General features: G+C 40.9%; 1 protein-coding gene across 2 annotated transcripts; it reads left to right on the top strand.

Moving 5' to 3' along the window:
• The first annotated feature begins 13 nt into the window (after window positions 1–13).
• PITRM1 (pitrilysin metallopeptidase 1) lies at window positions 14–27,899 on the top strand. Of its 2 annotated transcripts, XM_064444984.1 has the most exons (27): window positions 14–169; window positions 534–636; window positions 1,482–1,588; window positions 2,532–2,683; window positions 3,114–3,228; window positions 3,347–3,443; window positions 3,847–4,007; window positions 5,271–5,397; window positions 6,105–6,193; window positions 6,744–6,872; window positions 8,623–8,736; window positions 9,176–9,272; window positions 12,549–12,683; window positions 14,617–14,755; window positions 15,866–15,982; window positions 17,139–17,271; window positions 17,988–18,108; window positions 18,926–19,002; window positions 19,309–19,474; window positions 19,599–19,699; window positions 20,610–20,730; window positions 21,523–21,594; window positions 22,864–22,976; window positions 23,528–23,653; window positions 24,927–25,072; window positions 26,772–26,874; window positions 27,495–27,899. In XM_064444984.1, exons 1-27 carry the CDS (start codon window positions 123–125, stop codon window positions 27,586–27,588), a joined length of 3,102 nt encoding a protein of 1,033 aa, XP_064301054.1. In that variant the 5' UTR covers window positions 14–122; the 3' UTR covers window positions 27,589–27,899. The 2 variants fall into 2 exon arrangements, with proteins under 2 accessions (XP_064301054.1, XP_064301055.1); XM_064444985.1 differs by lacking the exons at window positions 14–169; window positions 534–636; window positions 1,482–1,588; window positions 3,347–3,443 and having other exon boundaries at window positions 2,542–2,683.
• The last annotated feature ends 98 nt before the right edge of the window (window positions 27,900–27,997 follow it).

The raw sequence follows: 27,997 nt of genomic DNA on the forward strand, positions 1-27,997 counted from the left end.
GCCGCCCCGCACCCCGGCCGCCGCAGCGCGGGGCGGAGCTTCCCGCCGCCAATGCTGGCGGGGGCCGCGGCGCCTGCGCCGGCCCGGCTGTGCGGCCCGTCCCGCTGCCCAGGAGCTCGGCCATGTGGAGCCGCTACCGGGCGGCCCGGGGGCTGCTGAGCCGCGGGCGGTGAGGAGCGGGAGCGAGCCGGGGGTGGCGGGCGAGTGATCTCTTCCCCTCCTTGCCTGGCCCCGGCCCGTGTGCCGGCACTGCGCCGGGGGTGGCGGCCCGCCCTCCGCTTCCCCGGGCCCCGTCGTGGGCCTGGGCGGGCTCCGCGCCGCTCGGCCGGAGGACGGGGCGCGACTGTGCCCGGCGTGAGGCCACGGGAGTCGCCGCCCCCGAGGGGCAGCTCCCTGCCGGCGGGGCCCGGGGGGCGCGGTGGCGCCCTCTGGTCCCCCCGCCGCCGCCCGCCCTCGGCGCGGGGCTGAGGGCCGCTGTCTCGGCCGCCGCCGCGGCGCCGCGGGCGGGAGCGTGAAGGGAACTGTTGTTTCAGGCCTTTGGATCAGAAGCGGCGGAGGTGGAAGAGCGTTTCCGCTAGTGAGAGAGCGCTGCAGTACCGGGTGGGCGAGCAGATCCACGGGTTCACTGTGAAGCAGGTAAGCGTCGCCCTTCGCTTGCGTTTCCTCGGGGTTTGTATAGATAAATTTTCCCTTGGCTGGAAAGTGCCTTAAGCAAGGCCAGGAGTACACACGCTAAATATTTGCATAGGTGCGTAGGGTGGTCGGTTAAAAAACGATACAGTAGTTACTTGTAGTTATCCCTCTGCAGCCAAATTCCTTAGGTGGCGTTAACGCGCGTTCCTGTAGGGAGGTAACTCTTCTAGAGGAGATAATGCACCCGGAGTTTGTGGGTCTGCTGCAGATGTCGAGCATTTGCTGCGGTCTTCTAAAAGTCCTGACAGATAATTGAACTTTGCTGTGTGCTGTTTTACAGAACACGTTCAAGTAATTTTTTATCTCCTAAGCTGCTTTTAATACCTTTGTTAAGAACCTTCAATGGAAATAATATGTGGAAATTCTTTATACTTTTTTTTAAAAGAAAAAAGCAGAAGTAGAGAGTAAAGGCAGTCTGCAGAAAAGCGATTGCTGGTGACGGACCTAGTGGTTGAACTAAGTTCCCTCATTTTTCTCTTGCTACACTAACCACTGGCAGTTGAACATATGCCTTTCCTTTGTATTTCTCATTGAACTGTTCTAGTCTTAATATCTATACCGGAACAGTATAGCTGTTTGGTTGAGTGTATTTTAATTGATATTTTTTTTAACTTACTTTTCCGTTTGCATACTTCTTTCCCCGCGCCCCCGAGGAACAAATAATTTACATAATACTGGCGTATACAGTATTAAATGCAGGATAACAAACTGATCATTGCTGTATCATCTATGATTTATTTGACCGAGTTGCAGTCATGCTGTAATACAGATGTTTTTTTCCAATGCAGGTGACAGCTGTTCCTGAGCTCTTCCTGACTGCAGTGAAGCTTAGCCATGACAGTACAGGAGCCAGATATTTACATGTGGCTCGAGAGGACTCCAATAATCTATTCAGGTAAAATATAAATATTCGTATAACATGTTCCATCTCAGCATCCATTTGTGGTTTATAAATTACAATCCAGCTTAATAAATGGATTTTTCTGTGGTAACAAAGACTATAGTACTTTCTTTGTGGGGCTTCCTTAGGGTTTTTCAGGTTGGAACACATGTCGTGAGGCCTGTTGTTCAATGTGCTGCTCAGAACAGGGTCAGCACTTAATTCAGGTGAGAATCCTCAGACATTTTTCCAGGTGAAGATTTCCAGAGATTCTGCAGCTCTCTGGGCAACTTGTTCCTAATGTTTGCCTGTCTGTGTGTGGTTTTTTTCTCTTTAATATGAAGTTGGAACCTCCCTTGCTTTGATTTATGAACAATGTCTCTTGTCCTTCCATCATACATATCTATGCAATAAACCTGTCTTCACCATAACTTCGTTGTAGGTATTGGAGGGCAGCTCTTGAGTCTCCTTGATGCCTCTCCTTCTCCAGGCTAAATGAGCCCAGTTTCCTGAGCCTCTTTTCACAGGGCATGTGCTTCAGCCCCTGACCATCTTTGTGGCTCTCCACTAAACTGCTTCAAATTCATTGTTGTCTCTTCTCTATTGGTGAGCTGAAAACTGGGCTTTCCGATAAATTGCCTTTAGTTGCGAGACGTAAAACAGTTCTTTATATCATAACCTTCCATGAAGTTTTTTTCTGAGCCTTTTGGCTAAAAAATAAATGTGTTTAGTTATATGCTGAAAACTTCTGTACCACCTCCAGAAATAGTTGTGGATACCCTCTAGAAGTGGCTGAGTACTGAAGAGTCTTAAGAACTCTGTAACTCTGCATCCTTCTGTATGCCGTGTTAATTACTAGACAGTGATAATGTTCCCGTAAATCTCAGCTGTGGATAGGAGGTACGTGGACTTCTCACCACAAATAACTGTGCTCCTGTCTGTGCTGTCTGTCTTGCAGTGTACAGTTCCGAACCACTCCGATGGACAGCACTGGGGTCCCACATATTCTCGAGCACACTGTATTATGTGGTTCTCAAAAGTACCCTTGCAGAGATCCGTTCTTTAAAATGTTAAACAGGTCGCTGTCCACTTTCATGAATGCATTCACAGGTGAGCCCAACGTAAATAATACCACCTAAAATGCATGAGGTTTTGTTGCAGAAGAGCTGTCTGTCGTCTCTCCTTAATTTCCCTTTGGAGAGCCATTGTTATTAAGTGTGAATGTTGTGAGAGATTAAAAAACTAAGAAGGCAAGGCAGCAAAACAGATGTTCATTTGGCAGTTATGAAGTCCCAGTAGAACTGGATCTTTATAGTATACAACAATGCATTTAATTATTTACATATATGGCAAAACCAAAGTTTTCATGGTAAAATAATTGCAGCATTAAACTTCTGTATTCCTCAGGAAAAATATGTATAATTTAGTAAGTTTCTTCTCTTCCAGTTATTTATATAGAGGAGAGATTAAAAATAAATGAGGGCAAAATGCATCTCAGACTTTCTAAAAATCTGATCTTTTAATGTTTATTTTTCCACAGCTAGTGATTACACACTCTATCCATTTTCAACACAAAACCCCAAGGATTTTCAAAATCTCTTGTCCGTGTACTTGGATGCAGCTTTCTTTCCATGTTTGCGGCAACTAGATTTCTGGTAAGATGTGGGCAGCTTGAGTTGTATGTAAACCTTAAATTAAAAAAAAAAATCAACCCCAAAAAACCAAAACCAAAACCTTCAGACTCCCAACACTTCCTGTTACTAATTTTTTCAGGCAAGAAGGTTGGAGGTTAGAACATGAGAACCCAACTGATCCTCAGACACCTCTAGTCTTCAAAGGAGTTGTTTTTAATGAAATGAAAGGGGCATTTGTAAGTTCTGTGAATGTTTGTTTTAAGATTTTATACGTGGTGAAGTGGCTTAAGCTGCAGGTTATCAATGGCATTACTGCACCAAAGATTTCCATTTCTTTCTGAAATTTGAGTCTTCAGTAAAGTCAGCAATCTGTTACACGTACATTCTTAAAATTAGTCTGTGGAAAGTTTGTTCACATGCAAAAGAACACTTTGCTAATGGATTTTATTGTAGAATTTTATTTTCAATTGAAATAACGACATAGGTAGTTTTATCCAAGTACATGGGGCTATAGAACAAAATGCTTATGTAAGGAGCAGCTCTTGTGTAAGTTCGAGCTCCTAGGTCTTACAGTTGAGTACCTTTTATTTTAAAAAGGTGTTTTGATGACTTACCGGAATGTGCTGTTTTCCTCTTAAGGCAGATAATGAGAGGATATTTGCACAGCATCTGCAGAATAAAATCCTTCCTGATCACACTTACAGTGTAGTATCTGGTGGAGATCCATTATGTATTCCTGATCTTACATGGGAGCAGCTGAAACAGTTCCATGCCACACATTATCATCCAAGCAATTCCAGGTATCTCAAATTTGTGACTGACTAGGTTATATAGCAATTTAGCACTCTGTTTGTGTTTTTGTGAGGGAAAAGCAGCGATACAGTATTTCCGTACGTATGGCCAGCAACTTAGATAACCTGTGCCCACCGGTAGCTAGGACAGCATTGAAGCAAGGGATTTGCCCTGTGGGGAAAAGTGAAGGGTGAATTGGAAGCAGGGACTACTGAAAGAGAGGTGGCTGATTTTCTAGAGTACATCTGCCTGTTTGATTATGAGTATTTGTTTGGAGGATTTTTGTTTACAGATTATTCACCTAGAACTCATACAGGCTGGGGGGAAAGGGAGCATTAACTAAAAAGTATTTGGCAGTAAAGTTTGGGAGTTACGATACAAGTAACGCTGATGAGTCTCGGGGTTCCTGTCCTTGGAGTCAAAACAGGTTAAGTTACAAGAAGTTACATGTAAATGACTGTTTATTTGCTCCTGAATGACACATTACTATTTCAGGTTCTAAATAATGGATATCCATTTGAGTCAGATCCTGGTGGTGTTGGTACTGCTAAAAGTCATCTTGCTTGAAAATTTGAAGGTGATATGGAGGGAAACCTGTAGTATTGTTTCTTCTAAACTGATTTTGCAGTTGATCTGTTAGTCTGATTAATTTGCTTATGGAACATCCATTCGGGTCATGATAGTGAATTTACCATCCTCTGTTCTTTTCATCATCTCAAGTATTCTATTGTCCCTGTGTTTAGATTTTAGTCAGCGAATAACATTTACCTGAGACATACCTCATCCTCATATTCAATCCAGCGAAATCAGCCATGTTTCTTGTAGGTATGGGAGTGTGCTTTGGTAGACTGACCCACAGAATCCAACCAAGGTTTATAGATCAGTTGAGATCGTTGTATTTTATACATTATATGTGAGGACCGTAAGAATTATCTTTTCTGAAACTTCAGAGCACTGGGATTCTGGCTTCAGTTAATAATATTTTTTCTTGGAACACTGTATATTGCTACAACTGAACAAATTCTTTTTTTTTTCTTTTTGTGGCCTCCCGAGCATAAAACAGAAGCTGAAAAATGTGGAATTTTACCAGCAGATCCAGGGGTTTTATCCAGGCAAACTGGTGGGCCTTTAACCTAGGGGTCTTACAAACCATGTTCCCTTCTAGATGTAACTGAATCACTGGAAATCACATGCAATTCAGAATATAATGAAAGCTGTTACTGTAAATTTAATGTAAAATCCTTAATCCTAGTCCTTCATTTGAAATGCAGGTTTTTCACTTATGGTAATTTTCCACTGGAGCAACATTTGAAACAAATACATGAGGAAGCATTGATAAAATTTGGAAGAATTGAATCAAATACTGACATCCCAAAACAGAAAGTCTGGGAAAAGCCGGTAAGTAAAAAGAATAAATTGAAACAAATAAAGAGAAACGGTGCACATCCAGCCTTGGAATTGCAGACACTGGATATAACATGTTAACACTTTAGCCCAGCCTGCTGGAGTGAGTTTGTGTGTTTAGAAGTGCATTTGTGTGTAAATGAGCTGAAGTATTTTTACTTTTGGTTAAAGCAGGGAAAAACTACATTTACTCTTGAGTTTCAGTAATTAAATGATTGCGAGGAGTTGTTTATTTTTCTTATTTCTAGTTTTCAAGTCCCTCAGCTTTTGGAGCATTGAAACATTTATTAATGGAACTCATTTAGAGCTACTTATACAAATAGTGATAGTTAAGTGTCAGAAAATGCCGTCTAATGGTACCTAAACTCCCAAACGTTGGTGTCTAAAATAAATTCTTCAGCTCTCCTGCCCCTTCCCTCCCTGGCTTGTGTAGAAGCTTAAGCATTTCTTTGAAAACCAGCTTAGAGAGGTAATCATGGCCAGATTTTCTTGATCGGCTCCTCTGTTTCTCCACTTGCAAAGATTGAGATATGGCTCATACTTTCACAATATCCTGTGTTTTAACTTACTTGTGAGTATCTGTAAAATTATTAGAAATCTCTGGAAGGAAGATGCTATGAAGATGCAAGCAGTAATTATTTTTATTTGTAACTTCTGCTCTGAGTTTAGTCTGCATGAAACATATTTCTTATACTTTACAGAGAGAACACAGTGTAACATGTGGCTTAGACTCATTTGCTGCCAATCCTTCCAAGCAAACAACTGTCAGCGTCAGCTACTTGTTGACAGAGTAAGTGTATCAAAATGAAATTCTGAATCAAAGGCTCATTTTAGAACTTCAAGCAAGATGCAGGCATATTTCATGTCCCTCAGTCCCTCTTCATAAATGTCATCTTTAAGTTAAATAATGCCATGGGAAAGCTAGACAAATCCTTCAGTAGATGAAAGTTTAATTACTAAGAATTTTTCCTGTCTTCTTTAGCAGAACAGACATAAGGAAAATCAGCCTTTATCTTACAGAACTGTTTGGTGGATTAGGCTTTTGGGAATGCTGGATTCCTGTCTTTCCTGCCATGCTCAGACTTTTCTGTATGACGCCTCTACTAACTTTATCTACCCTTGCAGCCGAATTTAACTTGCTTTACTGCTAGTTATAATAAGTGAAAGACACAGAACTTAGTTCCCTAAGGTTTGGTGCAGTGTTCATAACTGATAATTATTTCTCCCTTGCTCCCTCTACATCGTTTTAGAGAAGTAATTCTTCTGAAATGAACTTGGTGATGCTGCATGTCTCATATTTGTAGCTTGAAGTTTTTTAAGAACTATTAATTTTTCTTCAGTATTACAGACACCTTTGAAACGTTCACACTAAGCCTGTTGTCTTCACTGTTGATCGATGGGCCGAATTCTCCTTTTTACAAAGCCTTAATTGAATCTGGTGTTGGTACAGATTTTTCTCCGGATGTTGGGTAAGTGTTGCAATTTATATTATTTACAAGCAATATTAGAAAATTACAAATCACTATTTGGCTGGGAGAATTCATCTCATACAACCAATTTACACCAGAACAAGCTTATTTTAATATTTAGAGTTTCTACTGAAGAACTGTAAAGCATTTTCAAGTATAATTTTTGGCTCATCAAAATAATTTGATATTATTAGTAAGCTATGTTAAACAAAGTTGTACTGTTTAAAGCTTACGAACAAGAAAAACGGGTAGATAAAAACATGGTATGCCTTCAGTTCCCTAATTTGCTTGGGATTTTCATCTTGGCCACTTAGTATCACTCAGAAGAGTTCGCTAGCTCTTCTCTGCACTGTGTTACCTTGGTGGTTTTTTTTTTTTTGCTTTACTTCTGTGATTTAGTAGTAGATAGGTTTGGGACAAATGTGCTTTTATGTAGTTAGCTGCCGTTAACTTGCCGTCACCTCCATACAAAAGGGTATTTCTGCCAACTCTTACTTACTCAAACTGCAGCTCTTACAGCCAGTCTTTTGAGCTCGTGCTGCACTGCAGACTAAGGGTGAGTGGATTGTCTTCGCCTAACTGCAGGCTCAGCTGCTCATTGTAGTTTGCCTTTACTGTCAGCATAAAGAAAGAAGCACTTTCAGGGCATGATTCATCTGACTGATTTTTAGACTTAAGGGTGACAAAAATCATGCCTTTGTCTCCACTGGCTGTCTCAGATGTTTGAGTGGGAAACCTTAATATACTCATCTATGATTTTAATGCCTTAGGCCACTCTGCCTGGCTTGAACTGCCTCTACATGAAGTCATGGATTTCCTGTGAGTCCTGTGTCATGCATGCCAGTGCCATGAAGACATCTTAATGTCACAGGGCATGGCAGTAGAAACCTGTATTCAGACACTGAAGGAGTCATTCAGCTGTATGTTCTGTCTGCTGAGCCTTTTCCAGGTTGACTATATTAATATGGTGTTGAACCATACAGTGAGTTGGCTTTAATTTGCCTTAGTGACTGTGCTGATGAATCAATCCAGAAGAGTAAGTCTGAGTCCAGAGATCAGTATTCCAGTATTCAACATCTGAGTCTGTCACTGAATCCTTCTGTGTTTTTTAGACACGAAAGAGTAGATGTTTAGAGTTGAACACCTCTGGCTTTTTGTTGGTTGTGGTTCAAACTGCTAGGTGTTCCATATTTCTGCAAGTGTCAGTTTGTCTCTCTAAAGATAACTTCTTGCGGGTAAGCCTGCCTGACAGCTTGAACAGAATCATCTTTACTTTTCTTTAAGTACTGTGGAAAATAATTGCAGCAAACATGGAACACTTCACCAGTTCCTTTAAAAATACTGGTTTAAAAGTACACATTTAAAAGTACCATTCCACTCACCTGCTCAAGTAGAATTTTAGCTCAAGCTAAAATTTTCACCTTAGAAAAAGAGGCTTCTTTACCTGAAAGTACTTAACAGATGAATGGGAAAATGAAAAGACCATCTTTTCTTCTGTAACTGTTTTTCTTTCTCTAATATCGTACGCTGTATGTTTTCTTAACAGTGTGCTACTACTACTGAAATTGAACAAAAAAGAGGCATTTCTTGCCTCTTTTGGTAATTATTTTTCTTTCTATCCAGCTTTTAAAATCCTCTGTTTGTGTGTATGTGGAAATTAAGGGTGTTCTTCCCCTTCTTCTGCTTTTGCTGGCAGGTTTAATGCTTAAGTTAAAGTACTTGTCCCTAAGTTGAATATGTTTTATTCCAGGTTTAATGGCTCAACAAGAGAAGCTTATTTCAGCGTGGGTCTACAGGGTGTTGCTGAAAGAGACATCAATACCGTGAAACAGATAATTGCTAGAACAGTTGATGAAGTTATTGCGTGAGTAATGCTGAATTTTTGAGAATACTGTTAGTGCTTTTATACAGTCTTTTACAGTTAGATATTAATAATGTAATAATATATAAGCATGTAATAATACAGGTGTATGTATATAATAACATGCCTTAAAAATTTCATTATGTTAAAATAAATGCACCAAAGAGGCAGTAATATTATTCAGTACTCTTAAAACTTGTATCTGCTAAATTCCTCTATTGTAGAATATTGTAGCATAACCTCCAGGTGTTTGGTGATATTAGTGCCGTTTCAATAAATGACACAGCATGATAAGATTATTTCACATCAATATTAATTCAGTGTGGAAGACATTATGTTGTAAATCTTCCTTTATCAATGCTGTAATTCATTTTCATAACTTCACTTAAAGTGATTAGTTTTAATGGATATGATTTCCTTCTCTCGCCATCCCTTCCCAAAGGAAAGGATTTGAGGAAGATAGGATTGAAGCTCTACTTCACAAAATTGAAATCCAGCTGAAGCATCAGTCTACGAGTTTTGGACTTGCCCTGGCATCTGTAAGTCTGTATGTGTACCCATGTGTGGTGTTTTTTTAGTAATGGATAAGAAGTGTACTCTCTACGACTGTACAAAATACGAGGTCATTTTGTAGGATTATAATATGTAAAACTTTTCACTTAAGGGCTTGTCCTTTGTCATCTCATGTACATTTTTCTTCCTTCTTTTCAGTAGCCTTCAAGCTGTTGCTGGACTTGACTGTATGACTTAGGCAGTAAGCCTGTTGTCTTTGCCTGAATAGTGGCTTTGATTGCAGTAGGGCTGATTACTTCTCTAAGGGAGGCGTGCTGTACTGGCTCCTGTAACTGTATGTTTTGGCCAGATGCCTATGTATTTTTAAAAATCAAATAGGGGAACTGTATTTTTTCTATAGAATTCAGGGTTGCGTTCACAAGTGAACATGTACACTAATTCAATTCATGACTTAAAATTTTGCTACCTAAGCTGTTATGGAAAACATCTTCCACAGAAGAATGTGGTGTCTTTGAGAAGTCTGCAGGTTGTCAGTTTGGGAGTGAGTTAGCTGCGGTATTTGCAGTCAGTTCGGAAATCGGCCTCCTGCTGCCACTGTTCTCCAGTGTCCTCTGTTTTTTTTCTGCTCTGCAGCAACTTCAGTTGCTTAGAAGTTCTTTTGCTTTCCGTCTCTCAAGTGGTGTATCTTCTTCAGCATGAACAGGAGTTCGTTCCTTCGGCATACAAAGTTAGGTAAAGCAGCAGAGTCCTGGTTTAACATGAGACTTGTAAATTGGAGAGCACAACCAAGAAGAGAGAGAGCACACTAGTGGTGTTCCCCAGGACTCAATTTTAGGGGCGGTTCTCTCTAATGTTTTTATCAATGACCTGGACACAGGAGTTGAGTGCATCTCAAGTAAGTTTGCCAATGATACTAAATTATGAAGAGCCGTTGATTCCCCCTAAAGAGGCCTTCCAGGGAGATCTTGACAGATGAGAGCACTAGGCAATCACAAACTATGAAATTTAGCAAGGACAAATGTGGATTCTGCACCTGGGATGGTATAGTTTTTGGATGTACATGTAGATTAGGGGATGAGGCTGGAGTGTAGCCCTGCAGAAAGGGATCTGGGGGTTTTAATTGATGGTAAGCTCGATATGAGTCACATAAGGCTAAAAAGGGCCAACCATATCCTGGGGTGCATCAGGGACAGTATAGCTAACTGGTCGAAAGAAGTGATTGTCTCACTACACTCAGCATTGATGTGGCCTTACCTTGAGTACTGTGTGCAGTTTTGGGCTCCACAATATAAGAAGGTCATAAAAATATTAAAATATGTCTGAAGGAGGGCAACTGAGATGCTGAAGGGACTAGAGAGCATGACTTACCAGGAGCTGCTGAGGATACCAGGTTTGCTCAGCTTAGAGAAGAGGAGGCTGAGGGGCGACTTCGTTGCTGTCTGCAACTCCGTCATGGTGGGGACTGGAGCAGGGGGTGCTGGTCTCTTCTCTCTGGTGTCCAGTAATAGGACATGAGGAAATGGCTTCAAGCTGCATCAGGGATGTACAGATTGGATATTAGGAAAAAGTTCTTCACAGACACAGTGGTCAAACACTGGAACAAACTCCCCCAGTGTACTGGTTTTGGCTGGCATAGAGTTAAATCTCTTCATAGTAGCTGGTATGGGGCTGTGTTTTGGATTTGTGCTGAAAACAGTGTTGATAACACAGGGATGTTTTCGTTGTTGCTGAGCAGGGCTTACACAGAGTCAAGGCCCTTTCTGCTTCTCACCCACCCCACTAGGGGGGAGGCTGGGCGGGCATAAGAAACTGGGAGGGGACACAGCTGGGACAGCTGACCCCAACTGACCAAAGGGATATTCTGCACAATATGATGTCATGCTCAGCATATAAATCTGGGGGAAGAAGGTAGGAAGGGGGGAATCTTCGGAGTGATGGCGTTTGTCTTCCCAAGTAACTGTTATGCATGAAGGAGCCCTGCTTTCCTGGAGATGGCTGAGCACCTGCCTGCCCATGGGAAGTAGGGAATGAATGCCTTGTTTTGCTTTGCTTGTGCACGTGGCTTTTGCTTTACCTGTTAAACTGTCTTTATCTCAACCCATGTGTTTTCTCACTTTTACCCTTCCAATTCTCACCTCCATCCCACTGTGAGGAGAGTGAGCTGTGTGATGCTGAGCTGCCAGCCGAGGTTAAACCATAACAACAAGGAAGTGGTCATGGCCCCAAGCCTGTCAGTGTTCAAGAAGTGTTTGGACAACACTCCCAGATACATGGTTAAGCTTTTAGGGTAAACTTTCAGGTTACAGTACTAAAGACCAGCACTGAGTTGTTGTAATGACCCAATGGAAGCTTCAAATAAGGAGTGATTACTTTTATTGCAAGAGAATTAACTTGAGCATAATGTAAAAGAATAATGTTCTTTAAAACACATTAGGGATTTTCCACAGAATAGATAATAATAGATATTACTGAAAAGGTCTGGAAGGCTTGTGACACCTGCTTGTGATCAGAGAAGTAAGAAAAGTGAAGGTGGTTTTGGCAGTTCTGATGCATTTGTTTTCTATATGCTTTTAAGGGCTTTTTCTTTCAAATGTTTTGGGATTTTTTTAAATTTTGCTTTGTTTTGTTTTTTCCCCACTCACACAGAATAGAAATGGAGACAGTTTTGATATCTTGCCCGGTGGTGTATTCAAAGAACTTTCAATAGCGATTCAAGCAAACTTAATAGTCTCAAACTAGAGAATAAAACTAGAATAAAAATCCTTCCAAAAGAAATGTTCTGGTATTATTTCTGGTTATTTAGGAGTTTCTTTCTCCAAAGTCCCATCTACATCACGTGTTTGAGTTACCTTATTATAAATCATTTCATCTGACTGATACAGTAAATGGGTAGACTGTAATATTTATGTACTACTTTGTCTCTGCCACCTGTTCTTTTTTTCCTTCATTCTTGGGCTGAAAAATGGATTTATTTTAAATGGGAGGGAGGAAAGACTATTACAATAGATTTCCAGAATACAGATAGACCCACCTATGCAAAAAAAAAAAAACAAAACCCCAAAACAAAAGGTGGTTTGGTATGATAAAATTAGAGGCGAGAATAGGGGACAGATGATGGTGGAAGAGTCCTTTAATCTGAACAAAGATTTCAGCTTTTTTGTCTGCTCCAAATATATTAGAATAACTCATTATATGTCTGCTATTCAAATATAAGTGGTAAGGTAGCTATGGAACACAGATGCTGTCAGTTACAGAAATGCAGATGGATTGTCCTGCTTACCTAATTATTCTTTCCCATTCAGTATATAGCCTCCTGCTGGAATCAAGATGGGGATCCAGTGGAGCTTCTGAAGATTGCAGATAAAGTCTCTTGGTTCAGGCAGTGCCTTAAAGAAAATCCCACATTTCTTCAGGAAAAAGTTAAAACATATTTTAAGGTAGGAAAACTTATGGAGAAATATCTGCATTATTAATTTTTAAATCACAATTTTGTATTCAAAGTAAAACCTAAGGCTTATTTTTTATAACCATACTGCCTATTTTTAGGTGCAGATGAACAGCAGCACTTTTGAATGAAGCATGCTAATTTTAAATGGTTGAAGTGAAAACTTTTCAAAATGGGAAAAATTGTCTGGTTGGACATTTGGAAACACATGTACTAGAGATGAAATGCTAATGTTTTACTGAACTGTGATGCCTGACGCTATAGAAAGGCATATGGGTTTTTCCTAATGAGAAGCTCAGATGCGAACAGAGAATTACAGACCTAGTTATGTGTTCCTTAGCATTGGCATAGCAAGATGTATCTCCACTTCCTTGAAAAGACTTTGGTTATAAGGAAGATTGTTCTGGTGCTCCTCAAGTTCACTGAACTGCCGTCTGAATTTTGCTGTCAGTGCTAGTTGCTTTCTGCTCTTTTTCCTCTCCATATGTTCTACTGGAGTTCTTGAAGAATTAAAAACACTAAAGGCATTATAACATTGAATAGTTCTGAAGCCCTGAGTTAGCTAATGCCAGAAAGAAAAAAATCCAGTGATAGCAGTACAAAAGTGTTCTTTGGGTTTGGGGTTTTTTTGGTGTTTGTTTTGGTGGTGGGTTTTTGGGTTTGTTTAGGTTTTTTCCCCCCATCCCATTGTTCAAGTTGTTTTCAAGGGCAAATCTATTACAGGTAACTGCCAACCTGATTTAATAGTGAGTAAATGTTGGTTCTCATATACTCAAAGGCAACCAGAGAGAGTGACATCAATTGAAATCTGTTTTCCTAAAGGCATTTTTGGTGTCTGGAAGTTGTAGGGAGCTGTGAAGGTTTTGGCTTTTGTAGGGAAGAAACACAGGTGCAGTATTTTTGAGAATGTCCTTTGCTGTGCAGTTCTGCTGAGGGTGCTACGAGAAAACATGACTCAGTAAGAAGTAGTGAGGATAGTTGCATGTTTTTATATCAGAAGATTATACACTGTTGTACATTGTGCCTGGAGATTAATAAAGCAGGGAAGGCTGGGAGCAAGGGAGAGAATGCTGTTCATCTTGTTCATTTTACTGTGCCTGGTTAATTTTGCATTTCCCCCTTCAACTCTGTATCAGTCATGTTTCTGTAGTTTCCCACATAAGCATGGGGGAATAAACTCATAAAACAGACTCCAATTATGTTGTCCCAAATTATTGTCAGTGTCTGTCAGTGACAGATGTTGCTGTTTGACTCCCACTTAGAAATGGCCAATTTCTGAGGTCGCTATCTTTTGAATAGCCTCTCAGAACTATATAAAAAGGAAGCTGCTTGAGTAGGTTTGTTGTTAAAATTCCAGAGTCTGGTATAAACAAAGAAAAATTCAACAGCAGTTGTGACGCTTGCTGCCAGAGAACTCTTGCATTATGCAAGACTGATGTAAACCATTTTTGAGCAGGATAAGGCATGCACATTTTACATCATATGGGATCTCAGTGCGCTCAAGCTTGGGCAGGTTGAAAGAGGTTTTAATGAAACCCTCCTGCATTTAACCAGATCCTCCATCTTAGAACATTCTTCAGATAAAACTTGTGGCATGCTGCTCTGTAGTGTTACGTACAGTTGTTTAACCGTGGTTGAATTAAACTAATGAGTACTGTGTGCTGTTAAGTCATTGTAACTCTGTACTAAAATTCACATAAGATTGTTCCTGCTTGTTCTTGTGGTAAGCTGCCTCTTCTCCACCCTTGTGTTTTGTATGAAATGAAGAGTTTAAATTGCCTGTTTGTGATATTTCTGATGGTATGCAAGCCAAGTGATGCACAGACTGTTTTTTGTCTATTGCTGATGAAGCAATAATCTGAGGAAAAACAGGAGGAAGTTGTCTCAAAATTCATAACGCTTTGTTTTGGGATATACTTCTGCAGGATAATCCACATAGACTGACTCTGTCGATGAGTCCAGAGGAAGACTACCATGATAAACAAGCAAAAATGGAAGCAGAAAAGCTGGAAAAGAAGGTCAATGCTCTTTCTGAAGAAGAGAAAACTCAAATCTTTGAGAAAGGTTAATATGCTTTTTCATATTTCAGTAACTGCTTAAAAACTCAGCCAGTTTTTTATCCAGTGTTCTGTAGGATATCTTAAATTCTCAAGCGCTCCCCAGCATTTGCTCTGAAAGGGTTGATTTGTTGGAAGCTTGTGTATATGTGTTCTGGGGCTGTGCAGTGCAGTGTTTACACTACAGTGTACCATTGGTATATTCCATTAGTTTTAACACTCAAAAATAGAATGATCAGTGTCTCCAGTAGGGCAGAAGAAAGGAAATTGTTTTAAAATATTGATCTGCTTATTCTTTCCCATGTTAACTTGCACTAAGTCAAGATGCACTCAACCATTTAGCTTAAACCTGTTTATTTTGAGCATATGATGTCTGCTCCATGCTCCTGTAAAACTTATATTTTTTTAATTCTGTTTCTTTTCTACATAAAAAGCCAACTATAAAAATAACGTGTTTAACTTATTCTGGGCAATAACTTAAACTCGAAAACCCTGGGCAATCATCGAAATTTGTGAAAGCAGGGATCTAGTCACAGAAGTCCTCTAAAAAAGCAGCATTAATCTTCTGAAGCTTTGGTACTAGGCGGGGGACGGGGGAACAGAAAATCAGATGAGGCTTTCTACTTGTGAAGATAAATTGGAGGGTATTTAGAGGTGACCAGCTGGAATCTGAAAGATGCTGAAATGTAAAATTAAACACAACTGTTTAGCTCCATCTGTGTACTGACAGAGCACTTGAGTAAGAACTGGGGGAAATGGGTTAGAAAGAAGCTTCTTACTTGCAAGGTCTGTGGTGCTGGGGTGGTGTTTGCAGAGCTGGGTGACAGGACAGGCTGGCAGATGCCACTTCATCAGGGTTTAAATTGCATGTTACAGTAAACAGGATGTGAAGAGGGGATTGGAAAGAGAATTTACAAAGATAGAGTGTTCTGTTTGCTGTTGCAACGTGATAATCTGAAGAATTTGTTTCAGTAAAATATTCGAAAGAACTGTTGATAGAAAATGCTAAGCTTCAAACTCTTGTGTTTTCCTGATGTGCATCACCTCAGCAGATTTTAAGAGCACTTTCACTAAAAGGTGAAAATGACAAACTGTTATTCTGCTCCCCTGCTGCTAGGTTTGGAATTAATTGCTCTTCAGAGCAAACCTCAGGATACCTCATGTCTCCCAGCTCTAAAAGTGTCCGACATCGAGCCCAAAATCCCATTCACTGTGCTGGAGACAACACTCGCAGGTTGGTGTAACCACTATTTCATCCTCAAAAGAGCAACACTGTCGGATTGTTATCTAGCTGCTTGCCCAGCTGTTGCTCTTTTTTGCTCTTTACAGAGCATATGTGCTCTCTTTGTTGTCCATAGTTACGGTCCTTTTCCTCTAGTCCACCATCTGCCATTGCTGTCGTAGGCAGTTTGCAGTGGATCTGCAGATGCTTCTCACCGTCACCTCTGAGGGGCAATGTAGGGCTGTTTTCAGCTCGAACCAGCCACCTGCCCTTCCCAGGGGTCTGGCAGTAGCGCTCCTGATGGTGCTCCAGGCAGCTCCGGCTGCCTGCTTACTCACTGCCTGCCCTGCCCTGCAGTCGTGGTCTCTAGGCGGCATGCTCTGCTGCTCTTGAGCAATCTCGCCACTTTCCAAGGGCTGGTCCAGGGTGCAGCACTCCCGGCAGCTTGTGCAGAGCACTGTCATACTGCTTTCCATTCCTACCTAGCTTTCACAGAATATGGTGTACAGGATCCATAGAAAAAAAAAAGATAAGCTTCCAGCCAAGTTTCTCTGTGCTTTGCCATTGGCTACCCCGTGGATTGATAGGAAACATGAAATTGCAGATCTCAGTTTTGTTACAGTTCTATCAAAGTCTTGCAGATGATACTGCTCTGTAGTATATTTCTAACAGATACTTTCCTGCGAAAAATGCCAGTAAGTGACAAGTACTGTACAATTTTGATACTAAAATGACCTGGTTTTGTGAAAATTCTAATGTGTATATTCTAATGCCCTGGCTTAGAAGAGAATGTACAGTGCGGGAACCCACTTTCCTCAACTTCTGAGGTGAAGAAGGCAAAAAATAAGGGAGAAAAACTTCTTGAGTTGTTCAGAAACAAATTAACATTCCTTTATTTGAATGTTACCTCTAAAATGTAGCCTTTGTCAACAGAGTTCTCTCACCAAATTGTCCAAGTATCCTTTATCCTACCAAAAATAGAAACAATGAAATCCCTTCAGTCCAGCATTCACTGCAATGTGCAAAGTTTAAACGAGAAGTGGCTCTGAAGTGCCAACAGAAAATAGGTCTTAGTGTGAAGTTCTCACAAGAAATTGTTTTGCTTTTACATGTTTATAGCAGGAAGCTGCTGGTTATTCTTTGCTTTTGTGTTTTTTTTTTTCCCTAGCTGGTGAAATTCCTGTCCAGTACTGTGCTCAGCCAACCAATGGGGTGGTTTATTTCAGAGCTGTTTCCAGCTTGAACACTCTTCCCGAGGAGCTCAAACCATACGTGCCGCTCTTCTGCAATGTCATTACAAAGTGAGAGGTTTCTTTTCTTAGAAGCTAAAGCAATAAGGTGTAATACAGCTTACTGAAATAATACTGCTTTTGATAACTTCAGCAACTTTTTATTATAGAAGGGAAATGCTGGTAAGTTGGCATCCTGCAGAAACAGTGGTCTTCCCTCTTCCCACAGAGCTGCCAACTCCTTCCCCTTTCTCCATCAGTCTCTGCATTGCCTTGTTCCCCAGCATCAACACAAACATTCCCCCAATATATTGGAAAATTGATGTAAATGAAATATAGCCTAGCAGAAATTAAAGTTTTCACTTAAAGAGATTTTTGGTCTAATTCCACTGTGTGGTCACAGGAACACTGACCCCATTACAGAAGAATGAGTGGCACAGGGCAGAACAAGTCACCTGGGCTGGGAGGAATCTATTCTTTCTATTGGTGCTAACACTTTATGTGGTGTTATTACTGTAGTTCCAATGTGGATGTCAGTAGCAAGCCTGTATATAAAGCGCACTTTTTAATACACCGTGTTGAATTAACAGGAGGTTTTAATTGAAAAGCTTGTTGTATTTTTTTTTTCTTTCATAAGGTGTGAAGTATTATGTTCGCTTGGTAACACCCTGAACTGTTTAGTTGGTAAATTAGTATTGGCCTAAATGGTCTCCTTTGCAAATGGTGTATGGATCCTTGTTTTGGCATACTTTGAAAATGGAAGTAAATCTCTATATTGTTTTTTGCAGGATGGGATGTGGAGCCCTTGATTACAGGGAGCAAGCCCAGAAAATAGAGCTAAAAACAGGTGGGATGTCTGTCAGCCCACACGTCATTACAGATGATTCACACCTGGATGTGTACGAACAGGTAAACTAATCATAAACTTCAAGATGTTACACTTGCAATAGCAGCTGCTCTGTAGTTACGGGTTAGTCAGGGCTTCCAGGTAGAGGGTCAGCTAATGTGGACTTAGTCTGTAAAATGACTAGTGCCTTTTTGTGTAAGATAAATTTGACAATTACAGCAATGCAGTATTTCGTTTTAAGGGGAGTGCTTGATGTGGTTATCCATTTTAGGACAGTACTTCATTAGCATCTGTCACCATACGTTTGCTGAAAAAAATTTTGGAAGCAGAGGGTAGAGGACAGAATGGAATAACATGTTACATAGAGAATGCTGTTACCATGCGTATGCCACTGTGAACGTGGCTCAGAAACACGGGAAGTTTGCAAGATTGTTAGACGGTAGTAATTGGCATAACAGTCCTAGCAATATCCTCTTAAGGTTTTTTCAGACTTGCTGGGGTCTGCTGCTGTGGCTTGTGGTTTGCTCCCGAGGGATCCTGGAGATGAATGAATTAGGGAGGCTTCTTTGCGGAAAGGTGCATCCCCAGAACAGTTGTATTTGTACTTTATGTGAAAAATAAGAAATTCAGTTTCTGAACTGCTACTTAGTGTTAAGGAGGAGGAATCAACAGGCATGCTTTGTGTCAAGAACAATCACATTTTGTCTGCTCTGATTTTAGTAGCGCAGCCTGCATTAAAGTGGCTTTGTGATGTGTAGCATTAGGTTGGCATCATTGCATCACTTCCATAAAAAGTTAGTGTGCATTTCTCAGGCCATTGGTTTGGTTGTCTTGTGTGAAGGGTTTTTTTTTGTGTTTTGTTTTTCTTTTTCCCTTCAGGGTGTGCTCTTTTCATCTCTGTGCTTGGATAGAAATCTGCCAGACATGATGCATTTGTGGAGTGAAATATTTAACAAGTACAGTACATTTGGTTTCATTTGTTTGTGTGTTTGCATGTGTTTTGGGGATCTCTTTGTCCCGCTTCCTCCAACCATTCTCCTCTTCCTAGAGAGCCTGCTTTGGGATTTCTTTTTCTAACTCTATCTTTGAGTGGCTCCCAGTTTCTAAACCAAAGTATTCCATTATGTGCATGACTGTGTAGTGGATTACATGGAGAGCCAACAGTAAGAGCTCTTTGTTGAACTTGGGATGATGAGTGATTCAGCATTACAAATTCTATTGGAGTGCTTCTGCATGAGAGACCTGCTTCTGCTCTTTTTCAGCCCCCGGTTTGAGGAGGAAGAACATTTCAGAGTGCTGGTTAAGAAGACTGCCCAGGAGCTGTCAAACGGGATTCCAGATTGTGGGCATTTATACGCCTCTATTAGAGCCAGCAAAAATCTGACACCTTCTGGAGAGCTGCAAGAAATGTTCAGTGGGATGGATCAGGTGAAAAGTTAATGGCATCCGTCAGCGAGGCCCAAATCCTTGGCTTTGGAATTACAGGGCTCGTTTTTGCTAATTCTTTCTATTGGCTTAATCTGTAGTCTTTCTGCCTTCCCTTCCTGCACAGGTGAAGTTGATGAAGAGAATAGCAGAAATGTCTGATATTAAACCAATACTACGCAAACTACCACGCATTAAGAAGTATTTATTAAATAGTGACAACATCAGGTGAGTTCCAGATAATAAAAAACAGAGGCACTTTGGTTAAGGAGAGGGCATGGCCTGTGAATGGGCGTGTCTCAGTGCGTGTCATGGAGCACTGGGGTTTGGGAAACGGGGAGGTCTGTGGAAAAACTGCAAAAGAAAGTTGCTAGCTTAAATTCTCCTTGCTTACAAAGTGGCAGCTGTGGTTTATTTTGTTCAATTTTTAAACAGGTATGAGAAACTTACGGCACATTTCATATGTGACGGTTGTACCAAAAGTGTGTAAATGGCCTGTGGGATTTGGAGAAAATATACTGTTGTATTGTAATAGTAGAATGCAGTTTGTTCAGGGTTTTTCTTTCCTAAAAGGAAAATAGTGACATTCTGAAATTTGCTTTATGCATATATTGGAAAAAGTAAGAGGGCACTTTAAGGTGTTTAGTGTCAGATGCATTAGTTCCCAAAATAAGTCCATATAAAGTGACATAAGTTGCAAAGTTTTGTTTTGCAAAGCATGAAATGATAAATAAAATTATGGAAATATCTATACTGTTCAAAACCATGGTAAGTCTGCCTGTAAAGAGAGAATAGAGAGAATGACAGTTTCTTTGAGGGACATCTATATGTTGCAAAAGTGATGTAGCCCTGTCCTGTGCACAGAACTGGTTTGACAGCTACTGCTGAAGTTTAGGTCTGAAGGTGGTTTTGGGCAAGCAAAAGGAAAGCAATCAGACTGTGACTTTTTTTTTTGTCATAACAAATGCTGGATTATGAATATTTTGCTTTTTTCTGTTATAATGATAATCGGTGATGGCAGATCTAACATTCTGATGACTTAACAGAAAATGCTCAGGAAGACAAAGTGGTGCGAATTATAAAAGACTGTCCGAAAACACAAAAACGTATTCAAAAACGTGGTGTATATTTTTAACAGATGTTCAGTGAACGCAGCACCTCAACAGGTAGCAGAAGCATCTAAAGAAGTAGAGAAATTTATAAAGGGCGTAGCTAAAAGTAAAAAGGAGAGGAAACCTGTTCGTCCCCATGTGATTGAGGTAAGAAATTACTTAATTTGTGACTAAGGCATCAAACATGGTTGGATTTGATCTTGTGTGAAGACCACTGTGCAATCAAGAGATAATTTGAACACAGATACCAAGTCACACAAAAGTGTCTGAAGAAATTTGCAAGAGTCAGCTCTGATAAGCTGCTATGTGTTTTGCCACAGCGGCTGCCTTCACCTCAATAAAACAGACAATACTAATCCTGTAGATCAGCTGTCAAGCCTTACCCTGGGGTTACTGCTTTTGCATGGGGTGTGAGAAGAGTAGTTCTTCCTTTCTCTGTCGCGTAAAATTGTAATTTCTGTTTCAGCTGAGCTTTATGTGAAATGTTGCCCGAAAGGAAGCAGGGCATGATGTGCAGTACCTCAGCTGCGTAGGAATTTGTTTCATTATCTGGATGTTCAGGACGTTTGGCACAAAGTGTGCTTGGCTCACTAGAGTTGGCAAAGAATCCACTCTGTCAATATGTGGATCTGTCTTAATTTCTGACGAGACTGGAATAAGCTCCGAGTTCCATGGGAAATGATAGTCTGAAACTTTGTGGGCCTCATTTAATCTCTGTCTTGGTGTCTTTCATTGCCAAATTACTCTTGAAAGGAAATTTATTTGGCATTTGCTTAGAAGTTCAAATATAAGGAAGTAACCAAGTAGCTTGCTTATGTTTGTGAAGACAGAGTCTGATGGTGATTTCAAAGAGGTTTGAAGGGTAGGGATTGCATTTGTAGTATTATTAGTCTAAATTGTTGAATCATCTTCTAATATGAGGGGCTGGGTCTCTTGCAGAAATCTTCAGAAGTCAAACCTGTGGGAAGCGAAATGCTTGCTGGTTTGCAGATCACAAGGAAACTAGTTAACGTAAGTACATTATTGGTTGGGGATGTTGGTATTCGAGGGCTGTTACTGCTACTAATGGTCCATCTTCAGATGCTGTTACTATTTAGGAGCACGCCACTGAACCCTGATGCGCCCTTCGGTTCCACCCTCTGACTGTATTGTTTCTTTAAAATAGCCATCAAACTTCTTCATCCTCCTGTGTAATCCCTTTTGGTTCTGGTGTGAAGGTCATTCAGCTAACTTCACACCACGTGTGCAGGCAAATACCTGCTTGTGCTGTGTCTTGTAAGTGATGCTTGTTTTATTTTCATCCTGGTTTCAGAACCAGGCCTGTGTGGTGTCACTGCCAGTTAGCCCCTTCCTTTCCTTTCCCCTCCTCCCTAAATGATTCAGAATGTGAAGGACACCTGGCAGAAGACCATCAATGACAAGTAAAAATAAATATCTCTTACTTGGCTACAGGAGAGAAAAATAGTTTAGCATACCCTGAGCTCTCCTTTGAGAAGGCAGCATGGAGAGCTCAGCTGTGATTTTCTTTGCTGCCCTGTCATGTATATGCTGCTGTGCTTGGCCCAGCCAGCCAGAGATGTGTGAGGGGCTGGGAGGCAAGTCTCTGGAGCTAAGAAAGGCTTGGGAGTATCGAAATGGGGTCGTAAAAGCTACTGGAGGTGTGTAAGGCTCTGCTCATGCTTAAGTAAGGCCACAATCAGGTGTATGTGTGAAAGACGTGAAGAAGCGAGTGCTGCAGAGGCCTGGAGACACAGAGAGGACTGGAAGTTTTGAAGTGGGGGTGTAAGGAAGAATCGAGTTTATTACAGGGTAAGTTTGGGCAGAAATTCATAGAGCTAATGCTGTTCATAAATAGTTTGCATTTTTTCGGGGGTTTCAGTTTCTAAATCTGGTTTCAATAGCTAAAATTGAGCAGATGGACTGAAATAGGATGTGGTGACCATGCACTTATGTGGCCATAGGACTGAACACTTGGTTCAGTCAAAGTAAAGCCAGGGCAGGGGAAGCATGCCAGTCAAAACTCTTCGGTAATAATACAAGGCCTGCGCAACTGGGAAGCTGGTGTTCGGTGAATGTGTACTTCAGTTTCCCAAGGCAATTCTGTGTACTGGATTGCTAATAGGGGCACAAGCGAAACGTCAGTGACTGCGGTGCAGGTCAAGTGGCAGCTTGTGTGTCTGTGTTTGGCAGAATTTCATAGTTCTCAAAAAAGACAGAGATCTCAAATGGATAAACTGCCTCATCTGTGCGAGCTGTGACAATAATGCATTTTTCTCTTAGGATCCTACTTTCAAACCGTGCCAGATGAAGACCCATTTTGTACTTCCCTTTCCAGTGAACTACACTGCGGAATGCATTCGAACGGTTCCCTACACAGCTGCAGACTATGCGAGGTGGGAAACAGAATCAGCAGGGGGCTTCTGTGTGTATATGTTGCATAGCACAAAACAAAATGGCAAGTGTTAGGCTGACCACACAAAATGGAGTGTCGACAGAAAACGCTTTGCAGTGCATTTGTGACAGATTCTTTATGGAGCAGCCTTTGCATGGCTAGGTCCAGAAATGCCCTGTTTCAGTAAATGCTGAGATTAAGTAATGAGGGGCTGCTATCCCCTAACTTCTGAATACACAGCCCTGCCTGCTTGGGTGTGTCTGAGTTGACAATCCTATTGCATGTAACAAAGTTTAGGAGGCTACTCTCGTATTTCCTTAAAGTGAAATAAATAGAAATAATCAAAGCAAGTTCCAAAGGAGCGCCACTCTTACGGTGATGTCACATTATTCAGCTATTATTAAATATTGAGTATTGTTATCATTACTGTAGTAGCTTACAAGAAGCAATGCACTGCAAACAGGGATCTTCACGAACTTCAGAGGAAGTTGCAAATATTACTGTTGTCCAATTCATTTAACATTTTTACTATTGATGTTTCTCTTGTTACAGCCTTCGAATTCTTGCGCGGTTGATGACAGCTAAATTCCTACATAGAGAAATCAGAGAGAAAGGAGGGGCTTATGGTGGAGGTGCTAAACTTAGTCACAACGGCATATTCACTTTCTACTCCTACAGGTAACAACAGTAGGTTCATTCTTTTCTGTTCACGTCCGAGGGGACTGCTGGCTGCAGTTACAGCTAACATTTTTCTGACTTAGTTGTAGCTCTTGTTCAAGATCAAGTGAAATAAAAGGAATGTTGCATCACAAGAAAGTGATTCAGTGCTGATGGTGTTCAGATCAGTTGCTTAAGGTGTATTGTTTTGTTGATAAACACCTCTTTGCTTTCTCTGGTTTCTGTCCTTGGGAAATCCTACATTATTTCTGCTGGTAGCAGCCATTCTTGTGTCTCTGTGCTGAGATGTTTACTGTCTCGGTACCGGATCTATGTAAAACTGGCTTTCACTTGTTTCTTCCTGGGCTGAGGAGGCCCTGAAAAGGCTCTTGTAAATTTGACTCTTGTAAATTTGAGACCAGGAAGTAGAACGTTTTTGTTCCCTAGGGTCCTGAGTTTGAAAATATGCAGCTTCCTTTGGTGACTCACTGGAATCATCAGAGATTCAGCAGAAAGCATTGCTGGTCATGAGCTAGAATGGCTTCCCCCTCCCCCCTTTTCTTTTCCCCTTTTTTGCCAGTCTAGAACTTTGCATTGGTCTTACCAAACACTTTTTGGATGAAACTTGAACTGGAGGTATTAAAGACTAGTTATAATGCCCACTAAAAATGTCACATGGCTTAAATCGTTTCCCTAGACCAAAGGCAGCCTAGCACAGCCTACTTGGTCGGGATTCCTAGCAAGAATTTGGGCCGCCTTGCCTCGCTGTGAAGCTTCAACATGGTAGGACTTGTCCTGGTTAGTATTTCAGTAGTTGTTAACCTGTTGCACCTGTTTTACAGAGAGCACAAACAGGTGTGGCAGGAAATGCAACTTAGGGAAGATAGGGCATATCATAAATATTACTATTGTTGATATTCATGGCAGTTACGCTTACTAAGCTGTTGCAGCGAAATCGATAGTGCACAGTAAACACTGCTGGTTTACCATGGTTTTAAATACCAGGTCTCTACACGCTGCCTTGGAACTTAGGCAACTGAACTTGCTGCATTTGTGTATCTAAAATCAAAATACTCCTGGTTTATAAACACTTCTTTCTTCTGGGGAAAAGAAAAAAACAACTGTAAAACCCAAAACCTCTTTTTGTAAACAAAAAGGAAGTTTATAATTTGCTTTAATCCCCGTGTCTGTCTGTCTGATGCATAGAAAACTACAAATGAAATGAGAAAAAAGCAATTCTGGTGTTTCATATTGTAAGACTAAAGTAATGAATTTTTTTCCTTTTCCTTCTAAGAGACCCGAATTCGTTAGCCACGTTGAAAACATTTGAAAACGCAGTCGAATGGGCCAAGTCTGGAGAATTCACACAAGAAGATATCGATGAAGCTAAGCTAGCAGTATTTGCTGCTGTAGACGCACCAATAGCTCCTTCAGATAAAGGTATATTGTCACCAGCCTCCCAGCGCTGCCAATGTTTACTTTTTTATTTAAGTTTAAAGGGAAGAAAATAGCTGAGTTGGCAAAATGTATCGTATGATAAAACTTGTACTTGGCAGATGTCAGGCAATTGCAGTTTCAACGAAGCAGCCAATTCCTGTTGCTCCCTTTCAGGAACACCACGTGCGTTCAGTCTCTACTGGAGTTGCCATATTCGTAGTGCTCCTTGACGTCAGGTGCATACAGCTAGGAGATGGAGGTAGATTAAGGAAACAGTTTTAGGCTTGGAAAGGGCATTAAACGCAAGAAAATAAATAGAACTATTGATCTTCTGATTCAAGAAAAGTTGAAGGATTATTTCCCCGAGACAAGGATGCACGTTGACTATGAACGTCACTGACCACCTGTGTGCATGCTTTTTTTGAAGTAGTGTCTGCTCTGGTGGAGGGTGTCATCTTCTTTATGCATCTGCGTACTTAGGGTGGCTTGGTACTATCTTCTCGTCTTTTCAGTTTGCTCACAGATTGCTTTGCCTCCCTCGCTTTCCCCCCCCCTCCCCCATTCTCGGCTTAATTTCAGTCCAAAACTTGCTAAGCTAGAATACATTCCTTTCCTATGCAGAAAGGAATTTTAAGGTTAAAATTAGCGTTATTTTAATATGTAATTGTATTAACACGAAGTTATTAAACAAGAAAACTTAAACTGAAGCTGACTTTCAGCTGACAGTACTCGGTTTTCATCTGGGCACTTAAAAAAAACCCCAACCAATCTATTTTAGGCGCGTATGAATGAAATGCGTGCATAAGGAACGTTGGTATTTGCGAGAGTAATGATTTACATTCTTTGATATCTGAACACGCATCTTAACGGTGCTGTGGCAGATTTAGTGAAACACTGAAAAGAACATTGTTCAATAGTCCTGGAAGCTGCTGTGGAGAGAAATACCCTGGCCCTTCATACTGGTGTTACGTGGATTGTCAGGCCCAGCATAAGGGCTTGAACCACCTTCTCTAACATTGAAGTAAGCCCTGCTTTGGGCAGGAGGTTGGACCAGTTGACACATGTCCTCCCAAGCCACTTTTCACCCCCATGATTATTTGCATGACAAAAAGCTGTTCTGTGATTATTTTGGAGTTCTCTGGTTGTTCATCAACCTATAATATTAACATTAAAATACTGTGGGCAAGTATTCCTACAAAAGCATTGAAGCATGTGTATGCAAACTTCTGAGTGTAGGACAGAAAGGCAGCCAAACCTTTGCCTTGCACGTGTACTGCAGCTGATTGCGAATGTTGAGTTTGTTATAAACCACAATAAAAATAGAAGCTTCATGAAGTGAAGTTTGGTTAAAAGGTTGTTAGAAAGTACTGAGACTTGAGGATGAATCACTTCAGGGTGTTCTAGGTTTTCTGGACCACCATTACATTTAGATTTTTAACAAACTACATCAGTTACCAGAATAGAAAATGATTATTGTTGTTTTTTTCCTAAATAGGAAACTCTTGCTACCTCAGAGAACTGATTTGCCCAGTTCTAACCTTCGGTATTTGTTTTTCGGTCAGCCACTGTCTCAGAACAGTGGCCTAACGGCAGTCTCCATTGTTCCCTTCCAGCACACGTTTCTGTCTTAGTTTGCACTTAGCTGTAGCTGAGATTCCAGTACACCAGTGCAGTGTGTGGTGTTGGGTTGTTTTTTCCCTAGGAATGGATCATTTCTTATATGGGATTTCAGACGAAATGAAGCAGTCGCACAGAGAACAACTTTTTGCTGTCAACAGTGACAACCTGGTTGATGTATCAAACAGGTATGTCAGTCTGCACTCCACTTAAGAAAACGTTTACTTGAAAAATAGAACAAAAACATAATTTGAAGAGGAAAACACTTCGTGAAAGTTGTTGAAATAAAGTTCTTGGATTTCTTCCCTTGGCCTTTCATACTACTTTCATGATCTGTTTTTGTAACCTAGAGAGACATTAATTATATCCTGCCTATTGCATTTTAGCAGATGGAACATCCTCCTACGTTCTGAGTTTGTGGGGGATTGTTTTACTTTTGGAGGGCTCAGAAACTGTCTGGAGAAAGAGCAGAGTCAGACGTCGGCTCCCAGCCACGTGAGCTGCTGCTTCTAGTCTCGTAACATTTTGTGCTTCTTCAGACTTCTGAACTCCACTGCTGAGGAAGAGAATGTTAAGGAGCTGGGCTAGCGAGGGCTGTGCCTTACGAGCCTCTGGTGTTGTAATGGCTGGGGAGAAAACACTAACTCCAAAAGATGCTGTGAAAGCAAACGCTGGGTACATATCAAACAGCACTTTCTCCTGAGATGAGAACATTTTAAACTTTTTTTAACTTGTATAGCAGAGTTATCCGTAACTGAATGCAGCAGCTTCTCATTTGTTTTTGGTTTGGTTTTTTTTTCCCCTGCAGGTATCTTGCAGCTGGCAAGAGCACTCGTGGCCAAGCTGTACTTGGCCCTGAAAATGCAGATATCGCCAAAGATCCCTCCTGGGTCAAACGATGAATTGCTGCTGAACGCCCAAGCTAACACAAAACAAGCCAATCCATATGACTCTGTAATTAGGTTTTTGTAGTAACTTTTAACTGTGCTGTGGTCCAACTTCTTAGATGTTTATTGCTGCTTTTAACCATGTCCAACAAAACAGTTAAAAGCTGTCCTTCAAATCATGATGTGGAAAATTTTCTAACCGTACAGTGTTTGACAAGAAGAATGATTTGCTCAGTTATGAGAAAGACAGACCTGGATATTGTACTGAAGGGGCACTCCTCCAATTGCTATGAATACTATATAAATTAAATATTTTTGTATATGTAGCACTCTAGAGTTTTAAATGGTGTTTGTTTGAAGTCATGTCTGTTGTTGGGTATGTAAAAACTCTGCCTCTCGTACTAACAGATTTCACTCTTTGGAA

The sequence above is a fragment of the Phalacrocorax carbo genome, chromosome 2, assembly GCF_963921805.1.
Source record: "Phalacrocorax carbo chromosome 2, bPhaCar2.1, whole genome shotgun sequence".
Classification (NCBI taxonomy): Eukaryota; Metazoa; Chordata; class Aves; order Suliformes; family Phalacrocoracidae; genus Phalacrocorax; species Phalacrocorax carbo.